Genomic DNA, 24,813 nt, shown 5'->3' on the forward strand with positions numbered 1-24,813 from the left:
AGATTTTCCATAAAATTTTCCTCAAAAATAATGTTTTGGAATGTAAACTTACACTAAGGAAAAAATACTTGAAAATTTATTTGTGAGATATGAAGTTTATTTCTGTGAATAAACTTTATTTTATTTATAATTTATTAAGTTATATTTTCTATTAAGTTATTTATTAAGTTTATTGATAGAAGTAAACTTTATAACCCACACAAATAAATTATCACAAGTATATGTATAAACACACACTGTTAACATTATAAATACATTTTTAAGTATATAGATACACTGAGAAAAAATACTTTCTTTGTGCGATGAGTTTATTCTCTCTCTTTACAGAAATAAACTTTATTTCAGAAAAATAAACTTTATTTCACAGAAATAGATTTTATATCCCACAAATAAACTTCCAAGTATTTTTCTTAGCGTGTAGATATTTAAAAATAAATTGTTATATTTCTCATGAATATCATTTCATCCCGCTGTTTAGTATTGCAGATTGTATACAATCGAGAAAAGAAATTTATATATAGAACTTGTCCATATATGTAGCCATATATGATCACATATAATTATATAATTATGTCCACATTGAAAAGTATGCTGTTCTGAAGATACAACTGAAGAAATGCTTATGTTAACCCATGATATCCACATTTAATTGAAATAAATTGTTTTCTTTTTTCATTCAACAGTATTTATATATGGACATATATAGATATTTTTTAGATATATAATTAGATATGGTCAAATATAAGGTCGCATATGGACAAAATTTATATATAATTATATATTACATATATAATTAAATTTATATATAATTAAATTTATATATAATTATATTTTTATATTTATATATTTTATATATATTATATATTTATTTTATATATTTTATATTTTATATATATTTTTACATAATTATACATGAACTTACATTCATCTCCAGTATGTATTTAAAAAGTCGTACTCAATGATATATCCTGCAGTGTATAGTATACGTTACTGTGAATTTTTGCAGCAGTTACGCAAACTTCGTGTGGATCATTCAACTTCGCGCAAATAAGTCTGATAACGCGATAACAGCGCTGCGATATTTGCGTTACTATTAGGTGAGCTGGTTGAAAATATATCTAGGCAACGTTTCGAGCATGTGAGTACAGACACGAAATCGTTTTTCAAAGAAATGTGTTAACGTAATCGCAATTCGCGAAACATTCGTGATATTATACTGATTAAGGTATAAGGCAAGTTGCTTTTATTGTTGGAACAAAAGCGTTTCCTTCCTTTTATTTCTTCCTGAGAAAATTAACAAGAGAAAAGTTAACAGAGAAAAGTCATCGTCAGAAAGAATTCAGATATTACACAAAACATCAGGTTAATTTTTGGTAAACAATATACAAGATTGAAGTTTCTTTTTGAGACAGAATTATTTTATAGTATATCAAGAGAAGTAGCTTCGTTTCTTATTCTTATTCCGAGTTTACTGCGAGCTTACATCGTTGTAGCATGTAACCTTTCAAGTTAATCGTATGTGCGTGTATTATCGAGTCAAAGCATCGTAAGATCAAGTCGCGAGCTTCGCGACGATAGTCTAATCGTAGAAAAGAAAGTGGTTTACCTAGATCACACGTACGAGATAAAGGAGGAATAGAAAAAAGATACAGTTTTCTGTTCCTTGCATAAGGTGAAACTTTATATATTTTTTATTATACAAGAGTGAGGTACTTATGTTGCTATATTCGCTAAATCAATACTTTATATCGCGTATATGATAATTACATGCGGCTGTGTTGCGGGTTCGGCATTTCCTTTTCATTAATTCTACATAATTAGAATTCTACATTCTACATTAATTCTACATTCTTTTAATCTCACGAGAAATTCGCATAAGTTTCGAAATACTCCAGATACGTTATTGCGGCGTCGTACAGATATTCCAGATGTTCCTGAAAATTAGAATAAACTCCTCACTCTCTCGAGCATATGGAATAATTTCGAATAAATTTAATATGCAACATTATATTTCATAGTTTATATTATATTTCATATTTCATTATATATATATATATATATATATATATATATATATATATATATATGACATATATATATATATATATATATATATATATCATATTTAATAGTTTTACTATGTTCCGTGCATTGCACTTTTATTTACACTTTATGTCGTTGCTGAGAAATCAATACATTACCAAAGATCCAACAAAATCTGCTCTTGATCGTCTAACTGCTCGCACCGACAAACAAATGTCGCATTCCCTCTCGACAGCCATTCGCTCCAGCATAAAACTCAACGCTAAGTAGAGACCGCATCCGGTTACTCCGTCGCTGAAAGATTTTTATTATTTATTTAAAAGGCCACTTTTTGCAAAGCACATCACTTGAGAAACATATAAATTATTTAGGAAGATTTAGGAAGATTTATCTATCATAAAGCACTGAACAATTTTACTTGTTGAGAGATAAAGTGAAGTGAGATATAAGTGAAGGGGAAGGAAGAAACGTGTCTTTTATTTTCAAAACACAATTTTGCATTATCGTCGTTTGAATGATATTGTAAATTTTACTGGCAAAGCGTGACAGTAGGTCCGTCGCCTCTCGCGATTCTTTCCGTGGCTTGCCAGAATGTCACCAATGCCATGACCGGCGGCGGCGGTTGATTCCTTCCGGGTTTCCATTCTGTGCAGCATAATATGGTCACAGACTGCTCTCTTGAAGGTTTCTGCGGCAAATAGCAAATTATAAAGTGAGTAGACGGTGGCAAACAAAAACGTGCCCGGCGAATTCTCCTACCTCCGAATTATCAACGAGTAGCAATTTTTGCAACGTATAATTCTCTAATTCCACTATTTCCTTCACTATAATGTTTAGATACGGAGTTGGTTTAAACTCGCCGTTCGCTGGAGCGATCGCACAGCAGGTCTGTAAATATAAGATCAGAAAATTGCATTTATAGATTTGTTCTTTTTAGCTGAACTGTCTGAACTGGTGCAATAAGTTAGAGCGAGATATACATTGTTTCACTCTAACTTATTGCACTAATGTGCACTAGTTCAAGCAGTTTAGCTAAGGAGAACAGACCCTATATCTGCAATAATTCAACAGTTGAGAGGCTAACTGGAACCAATGAGTTGGTTCATACATTTTGTTCGATCAAATGGCTGACGTAAAAAGAAAAGAAATTATTTTTATTTCCACATTTCAAATTTTATACATAGATTATTTATAATTAAATAAATTGTGTGCAATTCATTAATTATTATTTTCTTTTTGATGCATTAAATTGCACACAATTTGTAGAATTATAAATATGTATAAAATTCGAAATGTGGAAATAAAAATAATTTCTTTTCCATGGATATTGAGAACAAATTATTTAGACAATGAATTATTTGTTCAATACGTTCGTTGCAATGAATCGTTACGTCTCAATAAATGCCAACGAACGTTACATCAACGCCATAATTTCTCATTCAACAATGTTAGTATAATATGAAATATATTATATGTGTATGTATGAGTATAACTGAATGCAAATCGATTTGCACGCTTTTTATTGAATAAAATTGCAACGATTCAAGTTGTCAGAATTGAATAGAATGTGATGTTACTGTTACTTGACGTTTATTAAAATATAAGACTGTAGGAAATGCTCTTACCGAATCCTCAGGATCGGGCGGTTGTAACATAACAATGAGCTCTACTTTAAATTCGGTGATCATTCTCCAGAAGTCGTTGATTGTCGATGGCATGGGAAGCTGTGCGGCTAGGTATTGATTCTGAAGTTTTACGCCATCCACGTAAACGGCGGAGAGGTAATCGCTGTCTTCGTCCGAGCTCGGATATCTCTTCAAATATATTCTACTAACTTTGTCTGTGCACAGAGAAATGGATACACCATCATGCGTTATTCCAACATTTCTATCGCGTTAATATTTCTAATAAGCAGCATTTATTTACTTTTACACTTGGGCAGTTAGATTTCTTTTAAATGCATAAATAGTGATGATACTAAATATTATTAATAGATGATCAGTCTGAGATACGAAGAATTTTCTTCTTTCTCGCCTCTTCTCTTTATCTAGATCTACATTTGTTCGTTTAAACATTCGAAAATACTTTCCCCGAAAATACTTTCCCCGAAAATACTTTCACACAATTCTGACGAATCCAAACAAACCTGAGATCAATTCAGGAAACCTGTTCTTCGCCCGATTACATTCCGATAATGACGACAGAGACGTAATTGGCCGTAGAGCTTCGTCCTGCCACGCGGTGTTCTGTAATCTGAAATTATTGGACGTTTAGTCACCGCGACACACGAACGAGCACGAAGACTCAACTTCGAGTCTGTTGTTTAATTTAACGCACTGATGCTGTTGAACCGACAGTTGCTTCTTCAATTCTTTGATCCGCGTCGGCAATGTTTCGTTACACGGCAAAGTGGTCGGAATGGTAATCAAACATTCTACCAACGCCAAGTGTGCTAACAGGTATTGTTGTTTATTGTCCACCATGTTCGCTCGCTCACGTCTGATAGATGCCGTCTCAGCGAAGACATCGACCATCTGAACGAATCATTGTTATCAAATTAAGATCGCACGTCGTTTCGTTCCTAAGGAGCCGCCCTAAGACGCTGAAAAAACGTCAAGTCAATCATTCATTTTTCTCAACGCAGCTATACATTCTGAACAATTTTCTTTATTTACAATGTTCAGTATATAATTTGTCGAAAATTTTGTAAAAATTATTTTAACATATAATTTTTAAAAATATTAAAAGTAGCTGAATTATAGAATTTCCTATGTATGCGTGTTTCAGCGAAGCTTTTTTGATGAAATACGCACTGATGGTATACACGATATCTCGTAAATCAATCGTCTGATTGACTTCTAGTTTAGCATACATATTTTTGACAAATTATCTAGAGCAACATAGGGTTTATGACAAAAATGAAAAATTGTGGAAATTACAGTAAATTGAATGCAAAAACTTGACTTTTGTCCCAAAAATTTAACTTTAAACATTTATAATAAAACAATGCTTATAATTATATTTAAAAAAATTTACAATGCCCTCTAGATAATCTTGTTACGAATATATGCGTCAAATTAGATATCAGTTGAACTATTGATATTCGAGATATCGTATACACGATCAATGCGCGTTTGAGCAAAGAAGAAACACTGAACATTCTATAACTCGTCTATTTGTAAATATTTTTTAGAATCATTGTTACAAAATTTTCATGAAACCATGTACTAAATATTGTAAGTAAAGAAAATTGTTCATAATTTACAGTTGCATTGAAAAGAATTAGTGATTTCTGACGTTTTTAACGTTTCAGAGCGGCGTAATAATTTTTAAGAATAAGCATTAAATTTGTCAGTACAAATTACAAATTACAATTGTCTGCGAGGAAAAATCAAGTAAATAATGTTTTTTTCAAAAATGAGAACTTGTTCACAACGTTATCAATACAAAGTAATTTTCAAAATTGCGAATAGTAAATTAAATTTTTTACTAATTATCCTATTTAATTGACGATTAATATGAGTTAATTCAATTAGAGACTGTTTAATTAATAATTGATTTCAACAAATTTAATTAAAAACAAATCAATTGACGTAAAACATATGTAAGTTGGATTATTTTTACATAAATACAATCAATTAGATAACTCTGCGAGTACTTGAATTCTTAATTATTTAAAAACAGACAAACACTTCTGTACCCGAGCAATACTCGAAGAACTTTCATACTCGAGTATTTCAAATCTCCAGATTATCAAATATTCAGGTGCTGACATTCCTAATTCGCCCATTGTTATTATACATTTATCCATAATTATGTTAGTCTTAGAGTATTGTACTTTAACTGAAGAGAAGTAATAGTAAAGTCGATACCCCTTCGGCAGCTGCCCGATGAAGACAAATATCACATAAAACGATAGTCCCGGTTCTGCCAACTCCAGCACTACAATGGACTACGACGGGTCCGTCTCCGGGCGGTGTTGCCAATAATTTCTTCAAATACGTCACTACAGAATGTGTATACATCGGTACACCATGGTCTGGCCAAGCCGTGTAATGCAGGTGTTCCACCTGTCATTGATTTATACGATATAGCGAAAGCAATATCTCGCTATTTCAATTGCGATATCACATTAAGTAAGATTCTAAAGTGGATACCTTTCGGGTTTCATTTTCGTAAGTGATGTGCAAAGTTCGGAAGCAGTAATCGGCGAAAACGTTGTGCGTCGCGTTTAGGACAACGATCTCGCCGTATTTCTTCTTCTTACCAATGTCCGGCCAGTACTGCTCACACTTTGTCTGGAGAGATTGTTAGAGTCGAAATTGATTTAAGATTCGATGAAAAAATGGATATTAATTTGACTTTGCTTTGCAATTTTACCATTTTATTAGATCAGTTGAAAAATTCGGCTCGACTTTTGAATTAAATTTGATTTCTATGTACGAGATGATTGGAACAAATTATTCAACAATCGATCGCTGTCTTTGTTCATTGACTCTTCGCCATTATTTTGGTCTTATTCATATATTCATCGTAAGAGACAGCCTATTTGCCGTCAAAGAAGGTATTAAAAAATAACCCAAATTTTTTGACCGGCCTAATATTTGATTGGCCTTCGAGAGATCGTGATTCTTACGTATCGCGAATTTGCGAAAACTGCTATACTTGAGTTTTTGTTTTGTTCGAACTCCAAACACCACGGCGATAAGAAAATTCATCAACTGCAGTCAATTGTTCTTACGTTATAAGAAGAATAATTGACAATGGTGTTTCATCTTTTTTACTGCTTACATCTTATTGCTTTCATTTCCGTGTGATAACCCACCTTTCCGTTTTCGACTACATTTGCGAGCATGCAGATAATGAGGACTTTCTCCTGCCAGATCATGCGCCAGAAATCCACAACCGTGTTGGGTTTAGGCCCTTGCGTTGCAATGTATCGCTTCTTTTTCTTGTAACCCTGCACGCGTTAATTGTACTTTTCACAAGAAATTTACGTTCATTGAAATTAAAAATGGTAATTTGTTTTAACACTTTCCTGACATTAGGTTTACTATATTCCAAGAATGTTACACAATTGTGCTCAAAAAGATATAATCTTATACTTAGAGGATATTCTCTTATACGTAGCTTCAAAAGGATTTTTTAAAATCCAAAAGGGAAATATTCCTAGCACAATATTTTTAAAATTAGAAGAATTTTGTCTTTTATATGCAGTACAAATCTTGTTCTTCATAGAAATATCTCCTAGCAAGAAGACATTCGGCTTCAAGCGAAAATATTTCTTTTGATTCAGAAAGATAAAAATTAGAATAATATATAGAAGATTTACGATTAATAGTTTACTTCAATAGGAGAGGAATACTCTATCGGTAAGAATTTTTGCTTAGAATATGAGATTAGAATATGTAATTTTTTGCTTAGAATATAGGAAATAATAGTAATACAAAAATTCCTTTTTGAGGATAGATTAGAATATTTTCCTTCTGATCTTAAAGGAATCCTAAGATCATATATAAAAGGATACTAAGAATAAAATTATATTCTTTGGATGCATAATGTCTAACACGCGCAAGCAAATAACTTTAACGCACGCTTCGAAGTAGAAATATTTATCACTGTGGCTAATATTTATCACTTTGTGGCTTACGGTGATATAGTTAGCATTGATGTAGTCAGAATAAGCGTCATCCGGAAGTTTTTTCAGTATCACGCGAGTTTCGTCATCTGCGAATCGTGATATTATTAACAACCGCACCACCATGCAACGCGAAATTATGCTTTTTACTTACACGCTATGAGATTCCCGTATCGATTCTTGGTTTTGTTTTGTGGCTGTTTCCCGTAATCCCACGGCTGCGTTTGCCCCCTCGGAAACGTCTTGGCGAGAAATTCGTAGGATTGATTTGTCGTGTTATGATTATCAATTACAGTCAATACAACTACATACACAAAATAACGCGGCCAAATCCTTTTCTCTCTTTTTTTTTTTTACGCGGAACACGTAATCAAAGCTATAGGCACGTAGGAGACGTGGCCGTTGAACGTAAACTTAACAAGCGTGAGTTAATTTCTCGGAACAAGTGAGTAGCAATTCTGTCGATTGTAAGAAATTCGAAGCGAAGTCGAGCACACTTACCTCATATTGCTTGTTCAACAATCCCGAGACTATCGCTTGCCGGACGTAATCCTCGAAATCCTTTACCTTCACCAATGATGTAATTTCCTCTTCCTCATCGTTACTCTCGACTACGATGTTCGTTATTTCCGGAGTGGTTGCCCGTGATAAGGATTGCCTATCAGATGGAGTTGAGGAGTCCTCTTTGAAACTTTCTGTTATGACCTTTTTGTCGTGCACATAACTTTTATTGTTCTGCGACAGAGCCATCTCATCTTGTAACACCAGAGGCTTATTCGATTTTTGCCGTTTCCTGCCAAGAATTATACGTTACATTGCGGCAAAGATGAAACTGATTTGTACGGAGTCACTCGAGAGATTCAGTTCGATTTTTAAGATAAATATAACTCGATTAAATCTTATGGGAACGGATTATTCGTCGACTGGATAATTGTTGTTTGTCTATTGATTATTGATAATTGCCTATTGACATTCTGGTAGCATTCATCTATCTCTTGCATAGGAAACGAATTACTATGAAGAAGACAGAAAATCGAGACGAAGGGTTGTCGAAACAAGCCGATACTAATTGAAATATTTAATTTGTGGTGTTAAAAAATGACGTTAATTAAGAAATATTTTCAAGTCGACAGATCTTAGTAACTATCTTATTATAATGGACATTACTAAGATTTTCTATCAAATAAAGATACTACCTTCGGAAAAACCAGAAAGCTACAATTGCCGTGAAGATGATCATTACAAGGGGTATGAGCCAAGATTCGGGATGGTTCTGTTTCACACCGATACGTTTCGATATTTTCCTCGTAATCATAATTGGCTCATAATGAAAATTCGGCTCACTTATGATAATCGTTATGTCATACAACTCTCCAGATACTAAATAGCAGTTAATGGCATTATCGTAAATGTCGCCATTGCCAATCGTGAAGTCCATACCATTGGAGATATTTTGTGCCTGTCATCATTGAGAACAGGCAAAGAAAGAAAAATACTTGAGAACTTTGTTGGATATTTGTACACGTCAATTGCGGTTTGATACTCGACTGCGTATGAAGCAATTCTACTTTCACATTTCACTCCGTATTATTATTACCGAATTAATTCTGAGCGAGATTAAACAATATTACAAATGAATTATTGTTCAGACATTGAGACATTTGAATGTGCATTTGGTCGCAAAACGGTTTGAACACTTGAACTTCAGAGCATAACTAACAGTCCAATAATAGAACGAATCATTCAAAAATATGTTCTCTCTTTGGACTATCGGCTATGCTCTGAAGTTGATTGTGTCTAAATCATCTTGCGAATGTATACACTCAATTGCTAAACAATTTTTGCAATCTTTATCGAGTAAAGTTATAACTCTTCAAACTGTGATAATTGAAAGCCACTGTATTCACGATAATCAGATTTTCAAGAACCGAAGTGACAGTACAGAATGTGACATCTGTAAAAGTTAGGGAAGAAAGAATTTATTTTAAATTAAGATAATTTAATAAAGACATTTAATAAAGAAAAACAATTTTTATATATTTATATATTTATAACTGATTACTATGCATATGCATGTCAGCAGTGGCTTTCAATTGGGACAACTTGGATCCTTTAAATTTTATTCGATGAAAAGTATGCGAAACCTTTAGCACTAGAGTGTACGCTGATCTTCAAAACGATTTGAACATTTGTTGTTGTTGTTGTTTACAACGCAGCTCTTAGTCCAATGCGAGAACATAATTTGTGGAAATTTATCAAAAACAAATTTTCTTTGACCATCAGCTACATTCTAGACGAAAAAGAAACATTTAAACCGGTTTGAAAACAAGTGTACATCGACGTCAATTGTTTCGACAAGCGATTACAGTCATGCAATAATATAAGAGATATATCACGATGAAAGTCTACACGTACCAAAATTGCAGCAGCTTGCCAAAAGATATCGTACATCTGCACACCCGCCTGCTTCCACAAACTCTTATGTGGCGATACATAATTATTACAATCGCGATGCGGTCCTTTAACTATAATGTACAGTATACTATTGCGCGTATCGTCCACGATTTGCGGAATATGCACTACGATCGTGGAATCGGAATCGTACACTTCGGACGTTATATTGCCTTTGAAATTTACAGTGGAAGGCGTCGAAAAATTTAATGTACTCATATTACTATTCACATTCTCTGTTGTCACAGAGATAATGGAAATAATGTATTTCGTCGACGGCAATAAACGTAATTGCGCACAGTAGCTAGGCGTATAATTAGTCACAGCTACAGATAATTCGTACGAACTGTTCTCATTAAATGACCGAACTGCTCTCGATAAATGATCTGTCAAATTGGACATTACATTTTCTACAGTGATCATAAACTGAAGCAAATGACGACCCGTCCTCCATGGATGAAGCCATTGTAAATCGACTACGCTATTATTACCGATCGCAAAATTGAAATTGCGAGGTGGGTCCGGCTCTGAAATTCAAACACGATATATCGTTAAGTCGGAATTAGTAGCCAGCTACGATTTACGACGATCTAGAAAGATTGAAAGCGATTTCCTCAGTTATATGTACATACAGCATGTATATAATGTTATGGAAATATATATCCCTTAGTTGTATTTTCCCCAATTTGTTATTAAATCGTTATGTTGCATCAATATAAATTGAAGGAACAAAATAGATTAACATCTTGTCAGTTATCTTTCAAAGTCAGGTTTACCGCAATGGGATAATATATAGTTAAAATAGATTATGATCAGAGTTGGGTATTAACTTTAAAAAAAGTTAAAAGTTAAGTTAGAAGTTAAAAATTTAGTAACTTTGAACTCAACTTAATTAAACTTAATTAACTTAACACTTAACTTAAAATTAGTTAATTTTTTTTACGCATTAACTTTAAATTTTTACTTTTTTCAGTTAAGTTAAAGTATTTCATGAATATTAAAGTTATATAAAAATCATAGACCACTTTAACAGATAGATATATAAGAGCAGTAATTATAACTTATATTTCAAATCTTGTATTCAAATCTTATATTTATGATCGTTTCAAATTTTTAGATATTGAACGGATCGTTTCACTGGCTACAAAACATCTGAAAATGAACTTGAAATAATGTTTAATAAAAGATCTGACTATGTAGTTGTGGTCCAATTTACGCTTACATGATGATTATTGCACTATAAGAGTCATTCTGTCCTTATTGTTCATTACTTATCAAACAAAGATAGAATAAAGCTTCCAGCACTGTAATTCGTTGTCTACAATGACAGTAGAAGTAATAGTAAGAAATAAGTAATAAGCAAATGGATCAATTACAATTGATTATTCTTAAATCGTGAGAATAGAATGAGTCAATTTGTTTACTGCTTATTTCTTACTACTACTCCTACTGCCATTGTAGACGACGCATAAGACTCAATCGGCAATGGATATAGTAAGTTTTAAGCTGTAAGAAATTGATCAATCACAAATAATTGTTCTTCTATAAGTCGACTGTGATTAGTCAATTTCTTACAGCTTATAGCTTACTAAATCTATTGTAGATCGGGACGAAAAACTAGTGAAACACAGAAAAATTTAAGTAAGACGTAAGCAGTGAGGAAATTGACCAATACAATCGACTATTCCCTTTACGGTTAAAAAATAATTAGCTACGATTGATCAATTTGCTTAATATATTTTCATTATTTCACATAAATTTAAACTAAATTTAAAGACTAATTATGAAATAAAAAAATACATATATAGTTTTAGATAATTAAGTTTCCCGTAAATAACTTCTAACTTTTTTTTTAACTTTTTAACTAAGTTAGTAACCCTAGTATGGATAGTAAGTAAGGTTACTAAATTAGTATGTTAGTAACTTTTAACTAAATTAGTATATTATTTTAGTAATTTTTAATGTAAACTCAATTATTTTATAGCAAACTAACTTTTGACTTACTCAGTTGAAAACCAAAAGTAACTTACACAATCCTGATTATGGTAATATATAATTATAATGTTATAAATATTAAATAGTTTCGTGCAAAACTTCTAATTAACTTTTAAGAAAGGCTATGTCTTACGTGCATTGTTAAGCATTTCCACAGTCACATTAACGGAATTTGACGTATTAACATCATTATAGGCTACAACCTGGAAATACATGTCTTACATTTTACAAATAAATATAAATATATTTGTGCCATAACTTATTATCATATAATATCATATAATCGCAATGTACGATAATCATTCCTTTAGGAATATTGAGAATAATAGTTCCTTACTTCAATTTTGTCTTCCGTGTAGAGAATACTTTTACATATGTAACTGTCCCATAATTCGCAGGTTTCATTCAATTGCACCTCAATTTTTTTGCATGAAGCTATACGACGCCCTCTGTAGGGACATATAACGATGCCATAACCACGTAAAACTCCGTTGAGAGGAGGAATTGGACTTTGCCATCTTAAATATATTGTTTTATAACTTTCGACTTCTACGACATCTAGATTGGTTACATTAGGCGGTTCTGTTGTGTCAAAAATTAAATATTATTAACTATTGAAACTAATATGAAGCAATAAATAAATAAAATAAGACAAAGTTACCTTTAGGCGGAGTTTCGAAATTGTATTCTATGTAAGCAGAAGTATTTATTGGCTTGTGGTATCCCCTTGAAGCAAAAATTTTTGCGACATAATGTTCAACGCCATGTAATATATTTCTTAGAGTTATTTCCATGAGTTTAGTATTCTTGGTCACATTAAAATTTTTTACAGCATCACTAATTCCTCGTATTTCGATTTTACTAAATAATGGCCCCAAAATTGCTGTACAATCTTCAGGAGACTTCCACGATAATACCCAATTTTCCATTTTTACTGTACCGAACGTAACCACTGGTATCACTATAAGAGAATCTTAATTGTTATCGTACACTCATCATAAATTTGTGTAAATATAGGTGTTATTGACGTAATGTTATGATAATATAAACCATTGGTATCGGTTTAATTAAACAAAATCGTTTAACAGTTAAACATATGTTTGAAAATATGAGAAGCAAAAATCGAAATAAATAGTTAAGAAACTTGAATTTGACAGTCAATGACAAACCGATTAATATCGCAGAGATATAAATAATTAGTTGCGCAGGTTAATCTATTATGAGAACTTAGAATTAGCCGAAATATATTATGACATTATAGACGTCAATGACAGATGGAGATTAAGACGTTGATATTTATACGAAACTGACATCATCCGGGTATCCGATTATTTGGAAAGGGGGAAAATGTAACGCTTCAAATTCGTCATGTCTGCGGGTTTGGATTTTCCAATATAACACGTGCAACTGAACATTCGAAGCATCGAATCCGAATCCTAGTTAGCCAGTCGGACACATTCACTAACGTAATCTAGATATCTACCGATAATTTAATAAGAAATAAATCATTATTTGCAATGCAGTTTAACGATTTAATCTGCTTATTTACGTATCTGAATAATAATTATTCCGAATAATTTTGTTATTAAATCGCTCTTTTTAATTATCTGTTTTTTTTTTTATATCCAATCTGGGATCTAAATTTGACTCTGGAACTGAACATCTTATGATCTAGGCTTATATAAAAATTATTCGAATTATTCGAATTATCCAAATAATGTGATTTTGAGTTTTCAGATTGGAACCGACATCGGATATCCGGATAGTCAGATATTCGAAATACTTAGAAGATCCAATGAATGCAGTATACCCGTTTCAGGTAAGCTAAACTCCGTCTTTGCAGGCACACTTGAATATCGTGAATTCCGTGCTGTAACTTCCACATTATACTTTGCATATGCATGTAATCCAGAAAGTGTAATTTCCGTTTTATTTGTTCCCTCTACGAGAATATATTTACTCGATAGAGGAGATATAACCCTCACGCCCTTACAGCCAAAATACTTCGCAACCTGTAATTATTAGAAGACATCTGCGTAAAATATTGCAAATGACTAATACAAATGATCGACATTGTAACCAAAATTCCGCGAATAGAGAAATAGAGAATATCATATTACTTTGGTTTTTAATTATCGATCAGAGGAATGCATTCCACATTGTTAACAAAAATTAATTTAAAACTAGTTTGTGGCCTTCTTAAAGTTATTGTAATTCATACGAAGTCACTAAATAAATATTTTTGCTATTATTTAATTATTGGTCACTTTGTAAATTAATAATTAACGACTCTTTTTCAACACACCGTTAACTGTATAACATATTCCATTATTACTCCATTAGCTCGCTTTGGTGATATCCAAAATAAGCTGACGTTCGTACTTGACAATGATAACGCTGTAAGAGATACCACTTTCGATGGAACTACAAATATTGACAAAACACATATTATTTACAAAAGATAAGTCTTTATAAAAAATGAAATAATATCTATGTGCACACGAATCTTACGAAACGTTGAAAATATAATTAAACTCACCTCCTTCGAATGTACGAATTTCCTTAGAAAAAAGTTTCTTCTTTCTATAGAGTATAGTTACATTGTACGAAGTGTATGGAGTTAAATTTTGTAAAGTATATGGAAAAGTTGACAAATGTATTATTCCATCTTCTTCAGTATTATTCTTTATGAATAGCAGATCATACCAGTTTCTCCAGCACTGATATAATTGCTGGCATAAGAAAGCAGATATTATACTATAATACGCTAACTATAAGATAATTTATTTTAGAAATAATATAAATATATTTACAAACAAACCCTATTCGCTTGTAAACACAAAGAGTACTTACATTTTCGGTCTCTGCCACGATCATTAAGCTTGTTTCATTAGGCGTTATATTGAAATTCTTAATCACTAAATCGTTAAAAGAATAATTAAATACATTACACAACGATTGCATATGACAGTAAAAAAAAACAAAAGCAACCTTTTTATGGCAAGATTAGATGTTATAACCGCGATATAGACTACAACTTCTTTGCGTATGGTGATGTCCTTTACATTTGCGAATATAGAGACTTCGGACTTTTTCTTAAAATACTAGATGAAGATTATGCAATCACTACTTCCTTAAATAATAATCTGAAGTAGTATGTCCACAATGGTGTTTCACTCATATATAAATATGATATTACAATCCTAACATACTTAAAACACATACCGCAAATTTGAAATAACGAAAAGACGTGAAAGCAGAAAAAGTTAACTTACAATCACAATGAGTATCCACATTTTTCCACTCGCCATATACTGGAACTTGATTAATTAATAACACCCATTGGATTCTATAAGTTGTATCATGTACCAAATTTTCAAAGATTTCTTCTAATTTTGTATTATCTTGAGAAACTCGCTTCCACTCATACTGTTTCACGAATTTTTCATCTAATTTCTGTGAAAAAAATATTTAAAGAAATTGATTTAACAGCTTGCAACTCAAATAAAAATCTAGGCCTTTTATAGATTTTTAGTTTATAGATATCATGTATAAAACTTTATACATGTTTTGTATAACTAATATTAAATGTTGAATTTACTTTAATGTTGAATTTATAGAAAAGATCTATTTCTTCGTATACTTTCTCCCACTTTATTGGAATAGTGGCTACAATAGTTGTTTGATTCGTAAAGGTGAATACAGTTTCGTTCGGTTTATCAATACCTTCAAAAAAATCAACATATTAGGCAATTCTTATGAAGAATGTATTATTTAGTATTGGTTTAGTAAGCATTATAAAAAAAGCCATCTTACGCATTGTAGAGAAACGTTACCTATTTGACATAAAGGTGGTACGTAAACATAGTTTTCCGCATTTCTGCATCCGTTATGGCACACTCCGGATATTGGATCACATTGTTTGCCTTGCGAACACGAGCCACATCTATTTATACAGGCGTGGCCGTAAAAGTTGTTGTTACAAGCTGGAAACGCAATTCACTAAATAAAGACAAACATAAATGCATTGGAGCAAGCTTATTAACATTATCAATTTTCGAAATACTTACGTAGGACACATTCAGCCCCTTTCCACCCAGATGCACATGTACAGCCATTGTCGTTACAAATTACAACACCGTAGCAGTTAGTACTATCTAGTTCACTGCTACAATGGAACTTACACGCCGGACCGATATTTCCGGCAGAACAATTTTTATCATCTAAAATAAATAATATATAACATGTAATTTTGTAGTATATGTTATGTAATTAAGTAATCGTTTATTTCTATTTATAAATTAATCGCTTCAGTTCCAGACCAAAAACTTTACGAAAACACATATTATACAAAGTGGTTTTATCTTAGAAAAACAGATAAATGTTTTTATTAAATTACCTAACTCCACATTTAGATCAGCATCTTTGAAAAGCTTTATGACGGATTTTTCTTCGTAAAACAGTTTTTGACAAGTCACATTAGGCCAGAAATACCGCCAGCTAGGCTTATCCCAGTCTTGATAAATAAATGTACGGCTTTGTCTTAAACATCCTGTATAAATATCATATCACAATATGAGTTTATATTATATGTAGTTATTAATTAATACAGCAATGAAAAATATCCAGAAATTTAAGAACATACACACCGTCTGAAGGACATCGACGAACATCCGCTATCGCCGATATCGGATTAGAAATATTTAGATTGAGTTTAGGTGTCACTTCAATTTTCAAGTCATTATAGTCAGATTTTGCTATTTTTGTTGTGATTTTTACGGCCTGCCACATAGGCAAGCCATGAACGGCTGCCACTGATGAACCCTTTACAATTATAGTCTTCAGGATCTTATCAGATGTATGTAACGATACATCGGCATCGCATTGTGCGCAGAGACCGATTAACATTTGTAAACATAAATCTTCAGTGGTTATATTAAATATATTGCTTGTTAAAATTGCATTGTTGGTGCTTGTGTAAAGATAATCATCTGAAAGCGATATTTATGATTTACAGTCTGTTTGATAAGAGCGTGTCCGGCAAAATTTTTACATATAAACGGGAAATTCAAACAGGAGCCAACAGAAGAATTATTCGCCTAAGATGCTTTGTTGATAAAGCTTTAGCTGTCATTTGATCTTCGTGATAAAAATATATATGTCGCCGTAAATACCAAATACACATCGCGTTTTAAGCCACTGGGTCAATCGCTACTTAGAAAAACGTCAATGATTTAACGAAACATGGCTACAGTTACAGAGTATCGGATCTATCGCATACTGTAGGTATATCACTTCAAGACACATTCTCATACATTTTTCAAGTTATATAGTAAAAAAGTAATAAAAGTAAAAATATTTAAAAAATATTTTTACAAAAGCCTAATGCATGTAGAAGAACTTAATATTAAACAAAAAGATAATTATCGCTGTTTAGTTTACGTTATTTGTCAATAAAGATCATAGAAATAAAACTTGCGAATTTCTAAAACTCGATATTTGCTAATTTAGCATATAAAAGAACAAAAAATATACCAAATATGAATTTTTCATGACCTAACTGATAAAACGAATTATACGTTTATATTAGTTTCTATAAAATACAACATTTCATATATGAAATATAGAGATATGTCGCTTTAGGAGGCCAATGTCGCTTTTGGCTACTTTCCTCTAATATTTCTAGACATTGTATACTCACATTTATGATATTTGATCCTCATTGATGAAGAGCTTCTAATATACAGTTTATAAGTAAAGTTTATATTATTATATATATCCATGTCTTTGTATGTCACAATCAATCGATCAGGATCATAGAGGGATATATTCTTTGTCTCAGAATTCCATGTAAGAACAAAGGTTCGCCATTCGTATTCATGCAAAGCTGTATGCTGTATTAAATATGAATAAACTTTAAATATTATGTTTATTTTCATTTCCAAGGGAAATAGATTCTTCATAATTGTGTAACGCGTTACTTTTAACACCATTACTGTTACCGTTATTTTTTTTAGTTCGTTACTTTATCCTATTTGTAACCGTAATAATATCGAATACAATAATTACTTTAATTTTCTATATTCAATAAATAATGTGCCGGTTGCGCATTGATAACATGTATTAGATATTCTTGATTGAATAGAAATATCTCCATATTCGCGTTAGAAAACAGTACATGATTTTATCATATTTTTCATGTAAAAATAATTGTTAGTGCGAAGTCGAATTTTGCAGTTTAGCTGTTAAAAATTTTTAATAAATTGAATAATAGTCGAGATTATTGTAGATCACTTTTTTATAAGAAATCATGAAACATACATGCGTGTGTGTGTTATACAGTAAACATATCTATTATTAAATTTATTAAACATTTTTTTAAACAAAATTACAAAATCTAGCTTTATACAGACAATAATTTTTGTGCATAGAATAATAAAAAATAAAATGATTGAATCAAACACAAAAAGAAATATTAGTTCTCCGAGTCAGGATTATTGCAGTTTTGAAAGGTTGGTTCTTTTTAGATACACTGGCTACACTAAAAATAATAATTAAACAACAAAAAATAATAATTTACGTTTAAAAACAATTTTATTCATTTTTAAACCAAATACTTTATTTTGGTATTTTAAAAAAGGAACGCGGAAAAGTGATGAACTGTTACTTTCTTAGTAACGTTAACGGTAACAAGTTAATTTTTGAAATATATAACAAGTAACGATAACGAGTTACTTCTTACGAAGAGTAACGGGAATGATAACGCTAACGTTTTACTTTCTTTAAATAACATTCTCAACTCTGCAAATGAGATATCTTACATTTAGATAGTCGCGTTCCTTTGCACATTCGGAGCCCTCGGCCGGGTAAACTCCAATGTCAGGCACCCCTTCCAAACATTTTCGAATAACAGATTTGGTATTGTCCCAACCCCCTATAATAACCCAGTAGCATAAATTTTTTCGATAATAATTGTTACAAATCATTATGTGTACGTCTTTTGTCGCACGAATCGAAAATGGAAGTACTAATGTGTTTGTTAATTGTTTATTCAACAATTTAAGGACGTCAACTGTTTCAGCACTGTACGTGTATTCTTTGAAATCTGAAAATTTTAAATATATGTTGATTAAAACTCTTGAATTTTCTGATATTTCTATTATGGATAACTGTAAATATGATACATTTGACAAGCATTGCAATTGCTTTTATAAACAATGCAATTCTTTTTTAAACAGAAAAAAAGTCACCTTCCCATCGTCGATCAAACACCGGACCCATAGGTATATCGATAGAATTTATGATCTTCCAATGATTTCTCTCCCAATTACGCAAACAGCCATTTTCATTGTCTAGTTTGCAATCTACCTGGCTATTGTATAAGGTACATGTATCAGAAAAATCTGAAATAATACGTGCGCGAATTATAAGTAGATTGCGCAAGTGAGACAATAGAAATACGAACACGTTGTAATTGAGTTTAGTTCAGTAAATTTTTATACAAAGTTTATCACATATGTGACTATCACTAAAAAGAAAATGTGTAGATCAGTGACAGTTTGTAAGTACAGCTTACTCTGCTGTATTTCGAATTAAACGCTGATCGTTGTTTGGTTAACTTACGTTCCGCGTTTGGGTCGATAATATTTTTTCTGGGGTAATATTTATACTTTAAATCGGAGTTCCACACTAAAGCGCTTCCGTCGTTTTCTGAAATACATAGCACTCTCTTTCTTCTTTCAAACGTCGGTCCGCTTAATGTGATTAAGTTCCCGAAAATGTTTACCACTTGGTTCATCAGAAGAATTAAAATAAATATTTTATTGATTATTCTTGACATTGTTACACAACGCACAATATTTTTCGTTCGCGAAACGAACATTTATTATAAATAAAGTAGATGAAAACACGCGGCCGGAATAAACAATGCGCCTTGTTAGTTTAATTTCGTTATGAGCATTTTAAAACTTGTGGATTACACACACATATCATGACGCGTGATCAACCATTCTTGTATTCAAAGTATTTTTACGCAAAAAATCACACTTCACATGTTTACAGAAAAATATCCACTTTAAACGGAATAAGTCTCTTATTCGGAAGAAGAAACTTGCATTTAAAATCGTAATACGTTGACTTGGACAATGACAAATTAATATTATGATTGGCGCACAGTTTGCTCGATGTAACATCATTAAAGACTGATGAAGAACTGATGGTTTCAGGCGGTAACTGGTAGGAAGGAACTCGACTTCCTTCTAGTGAATCTGCGATAACAAATTCTTTATCCGCGAACACGGTTGACGCATAAGGAAGTGAGGACTTTATCAGAAAATTGCGCACATTTGTATCATTTCTTTTTCTCCTCTTTTAACTCAATCAGTTTGAATTATGCTATTCTATATGCTAAGTTATTCTATGTCTGGCTATAAAACACGACTTGAAAAAAGCAGAAAAAATTTATTTATAGAAATTGTTTGTTTAAACATTTAGCAAAGAAATGTTCCGCTCTTCACTCGCCGATACCCTGACAATATATTTTTAATAAAATCCTGCTTGTCTATTTCTTGATTAGTTTTTAGACTTTTACTGGAGATGAATTTATTTATGTGGCGTAAGTTAAGATCATGTTCGTGATTATACACGGTAACTATTCGCACAATATTTGCTAAATAGTCACTGCTTATATGCATCAATGTATCGTTAATTAAAAAATAGTTTATAAAATAGATGGGAAGTGCTACAAAATATGTAAAATGTCCGCAATTATAAATATAAATATATAATAATATATTAATATAAATATTAATTATATATTGTCACAATTAAGCTATATGATAAATTTATTTGTCAAATACCCTAGTAATATAACAGTGTTATAACAGGTATATTTGAATGGTTATTATTAAAGATACATATAGGTTACGACATTACTATGGTTAAGTGAACAAAACACAAGACACTATTCTTATAAAAATAATATATAACGTACGCCGCAACCATGATTATTATGATACAAGTGAGCCACACTTCACTTTAATGTCCCCACGAACGTCCACCAGTCCAGTTGAAGGACATTTTTTTTTAATATAATACACTCATAAGAAAAATCACATTCCATTATAATAACCACTATTTCATATAATTCTCCGTTTTTTAGTGAACAATTTGTAGATTAATCGTCATCAAATGAATATACTTGACAGGTCAACCGACTAGTCTGTAACGAGAAAACACAAATATTGCGATGTTGCATATATGTTTTTCTTATACACGATCTTTGATAATTCTTTCTATCTTTGATAATTATTTCACGATTATTTCGCATACAATTGCATTCTCACGTTAAAATTTATTTGACATTGTTATTGTTTATACTTCAACGATTAAACCTTACAAAACTATCCATTACGCTAATACTCACGATAGAAGCATATGTACGCGTTGTGTCATTCAGGGACATTTATTTTGTGTAAATGTTATACTTTACCGAATTTTTGGCAACTTGCGAAACATATTCGATTCTGTTTTCGTCTTTGAATTAATAGATAGGCAATTTTGCACGTTGCTTGCAAATATCAGGTTCTTTTATAGATCACGCGTATCGTTCAGCCCTTTTAGTATGTGCAATAGAATTAAAAAATCAGACCTTAGCGTCAAGACCTCTAACTCACCATTTATAACCATACTTGATGGTGTTCGAAACTTCAAAGAACTCGTGTTGCCGGTTTCGTTCGTTGTCGTTACAGTTTGAAAGGAAATGTTATATTCTGTCGATGGCAACAAATATAACCGTAGGCTCTAGCTACGCAAGTAACATGTCATTGGAAAATCATACTCTTTAGTAAAGGATCGCGTAACGCGACTTCATAAAGTTGGCGATATTTCTTCTATTATGATGTGAAAACAGCATATGTGGCCACCTGTCCTCCAAGGATTTGAAGTCGACTATATTATTGTTATGAATAGTAAATGTGATATTATAAGCGCCGCTATCCTGACAATACATTTTTAATAAAATCTTGCGTATCTATTTCTTAATTAGTTTCTTAGGCTTTTGCTGGAGATGAATTTATTTATGTGATGTAAATTAAGATTATGCTCACTATTACGCACGATAACTATTCGCACAATACTAAATACTTGCTAACTGTGCATCAATGTATCCTTAATACAAAAATAGATTATAAAATAGATGGAAAGTATCTCAATATGTGTGAAATGTAAACGTTACCTAATTCTAAACATTAAATGCATCTACGATACATAATAACGTATATACACAATTTTTCTTAAATGTTATTGTGAATAGTAAATATTAGATTAGTTATAAGTCATAGTGCGATATTTACTATATAAGATTTTCTTCTATGAAAATCTATGGATATTCAATGAAAACAAAATATTGATTAATTAAGCTATCGTTATTTCTGCACGTACGCCAACATTCTAGCAATATTCGTTTTTTTACCCGAATACATCTCATTTAATGCATAAAAATTATTAAAAATATTACTAACTTTGCAACAAATATATTATTAGTTTATTATTAATTTATCGTTGATCTTCAAAGATTTTTATAGCTCTAATATTGATAAGTAAAGACAAAAACAGTAATTGCAACTGTTGAGAGTTAATCTATCCTGACAAACATATAAGTATTAACCTTCACACACATTAAAGTTTCAGTGTTATCAAACAATAAAAAACAAACAAAATTGAATATTATGTATTATAATATTTATTGCGACGAATATGATCGTATACAAGCAATCAGGATATATCAGAATATACATACATGATATGATACAGAAAGGAAGAAGCAGAAGAAAGAAAAGGAGAGGGAGAGAGAGAGAGAAAGAAAATGAGAGGGGGGAGGGAGGGAGGGAGAGATAGAGAGAGAGAGAGAGATGATTTACACTTTATAACATTTAGCTGAAGCATCATTAAAGTAGATTAATGTTTTTCTCGTCAATATATCATTTCTGTTCGCCATAAAAGACTTTTTTGTTCCAATAGTAAATACTTCATATAGCTCTTCTGTGGAGGATAGTTCGTGGGATGATTTACACCAATCAAGTCAGCTTGCAAGTCTATTGCAAATGAATATAAACGTGTAGAATATATGTAAAATGTAAAACACAAAATGCGTACGTATATACGTGTACATACGTGTATATATACATATATGTTTCATTATATTTTTTATATTTCTTTATATTTTATTATTCTTTTACGCGCGCAGTGCGCGAGATTCTTTCGTACTCGAATGATATCATCATTATTACTGTAATCTACGCTTTGATGTTGAGAATCCTTAAATCTACTCACCTAGGTTACTCTTGCAGTAATCTAAGTAAATGCACTCACGTAGATTATCAATCAAGATGGATCGACGTTTCACTCGTAAATACGATCCGTTCATCAGAAACGTCGCTTTCTGTTATTATAAATATTATTTTATATAATTCTCCATGTTTTAGTGGACAGTTCGTATGATTCGCAGGGCCGTTAATCCTAAATACCTCACCGGTCAGCTTATTAGTCTGTTACAAGTAAACGCAACAGATAAGATACAATTAGTTTTTATATTGATTATATTTAACCATTTCAGTATATATTTTAGTTGTGTTTCTTGTGACCAAAGAATTTTAACATTATTATGGTTTGCATTTATAAGATAAATACTTATAACATACACATATGACACAACCATAATAAAATTATCCATAGAGATTGTATGAATAATATATTTTGGAAAAACTTATAGTGTTAAAATTGTACATACCGGAATCTTGGCAACTTGCCAAACATGATCACCGCTTATATTCTTGTCTGCATGTACCAGTAGATTCTTGGGCAGCTTTGTATATTGCTCACAGAGATTAGATCCCTTTATTACAATATGGGTCATACTATCAAATGTATCATTCAAAACTTCCGGTATATACATTAATATTGTTGAACGAGGCGCCTGCACTAAGATCAACTTGTCATCCAAATCTATGCTTGAAGACGTTCTAACTTCTAAGAAAGTCGTATTACTGGACACGTTCATCATCGTTACTGTTTGAATAGAAATAACATATTTTGTTGACGGCGACAGATATAACCGCTTGCTATATTCACGCATATAATTTATCACAGAATATTCGTGTATCGCGATCTTGGATGATGGGAACACTCGATTTCTGAGATTTGACGAAATTTCTTCCACTTTGATACGAAAGCACCGTAGGTGACTACCTGTCCTCCAAGGATGAAGCCATTTTATGTCGACTATACCATGATCACGGATCGTGTAAGTGAAATTGCGTGGTGCGTCAGGTTCTAAAAAATGATCAAGCCATTTATTTAAGTCGGAACAGTAATTAGTAGGACTGCTGTTATTCGAAATTTCAAGATGTCTTTCTTATCTTCACCTAAAAATATATATTTTTTATTTTATGTATCTACTTGCTTTATTTATTTGCTGTATGTTTATTCACTTATGTGCATGATCTGTATTTATCTATTTATACATTTATTTTATAGAAAAATGTATATTTTTAGGTGTTTGCAAAGAATAATTAAAATTTTAGATGTTTGCAGGGATTGTAAGATTTTTTTTTTTTTTAGATGATATGCAAGGAAAAATTTAGAAAAAGTAGACTTTTTGATGATTGCTAAGTACTCGAATGACTACA

The 24,813-nt window shown here is 31.6% G+C and overlaps 1 protein-coding gene across 2 annotated transcripts in view; it reads right to left on the reverse strand.

Moving 5' to 3' along the window:
* Positions 1-1,659: 1,659 nt before the first annotated feature.
* LOC116844560 (receptor-type tyrosine-protein phosphatase F-like) overlaps positions 1,660-24,813 on the reverse strand; it is a 36,955-nt gene continuing 13,801 nt past the window's right edge. Inside the window, exons 1-32 of one of the 2 annotated variants that reach the window (XM_032816241.1) lie at positions 19,751-20,323; positions 19,378-19,530; positions 18,949-19,232; positions 17,829-18,021; positions 16,777-17,118; positions 16,527-16,679; positions 16,198-16,350; positions 15,964-16,113; positions 15,729-15,853; positions 15,403-15,583; positions 14,981-15,045; positions 14,667-14,859; positions 14,433-14,551; positions 13,938-14,139; positions 12,789-13,088; positions 12,465-12,709; positions 12,261-12,330; positions 10,097-10,659; positions 8,878-9,140; positions 8,183-8,474; positions 7,836-7,923; positions 7,694-7,770; positions 6,869-7,003; positions 6,201-6,341; positions 5,916-6,113; positions 4,381-4,577; positions 4,190-4,296; positions 3,669-3,883; positions 2,803-2,931; positions 2,577-2,731; positions 2,202-2,337; positions 1,660-1,934 (exon numbers count right to left, since the gene is read on the reverse strand). In XM_032816241.1, the coding sequence (XP_032672132.1) occupies positions 1,860-1,934; positions 2,202-2,337; positions 2,577-2,731; positions 2,803-2,931; positions 3,669-3,883; positions 4,190-4,296; positions 4,381-4,577; positions 5,916-6,113; positions 6,201-6,341; positions 6,869-7,003; positions 7,694-7,770; positions 7,836-7,923; positions 8,183-8,474; positions 8,878-9,140; positions 10,097-10,659; positions 12,261-12,330; positions 12,465-12,709; positions 12,789-13,088; positions 13,938-14,139; positions 14,433-14,551; positions 14,667-14,859; positions 14,981-15,045; positions 15,403-15,583; positions 15,729-15,853; positions 15,964-16,113; positions 16,198-16,350; positions 16,527-16,679; positions 16,777-17,118; positions 17,829-18,021; positions 18,949-19,232; positions 19,378-19,530; positions 19,751-20,009 (5,958 nt within the window). In that variant the 5' untranslated portion in view covers positions 20,010-20,323 and the 3' untranslated portion in view covers positions 1,660-1,859. Of the gene's footprint in view, positions 1,935-2,201; positions 2,338-2,576; positions 2,732-2,802; positions 2,932-3,668; positions 3,884-4,189; positions 4,297-4,380; positions 4,578-5,915; positions 6,114-6,200; positions 6,342-6,868; positions 7,004-7,693; positions 7,771-7,835; positions 7,924-8,182; positions 8,475-8,877; positions 9,141-10,096; positions 10,660-12,260; positions 12,331-12,464; positions 12,710-12,788; positions 13,089-13,937; positions 14,140-14,432; positions 14,552-14,666; positions 14,860-14,980; positions 15,046-15,402; positions 15,584-15,728; positions 15,854-15,963; positions 16,114-16,197; positions 16,351-16,526; positions 16,680-16,776; positions 17,119-17,828; positions 18,022-18,948; positions 19,233-19,377; positions 19,531-19,750; positions 20,324-24,235; positions 24,458-24,813 lie in introns of those variants that run through there. The other variant, XM_032816242.1, reaches the window with a different exon arrangement.

The sequence above is a fragment of the Odontomachus brunneus genome, unplaced genomic scaffold, assembly GCF_010583005.1.
Source record: "Odontomachus brunneus isolate Ranch 3 - 2012 unplaced genomic scaffold, Obru_v1 Obru_scaffold_042, whole genome shotgun sequence".
NCBI lineage: Eukaryota > Metazoa > Arthropoda > Insecta > Hymenoptera > Formicidae > Odontomachus > Odontomachus brunneus.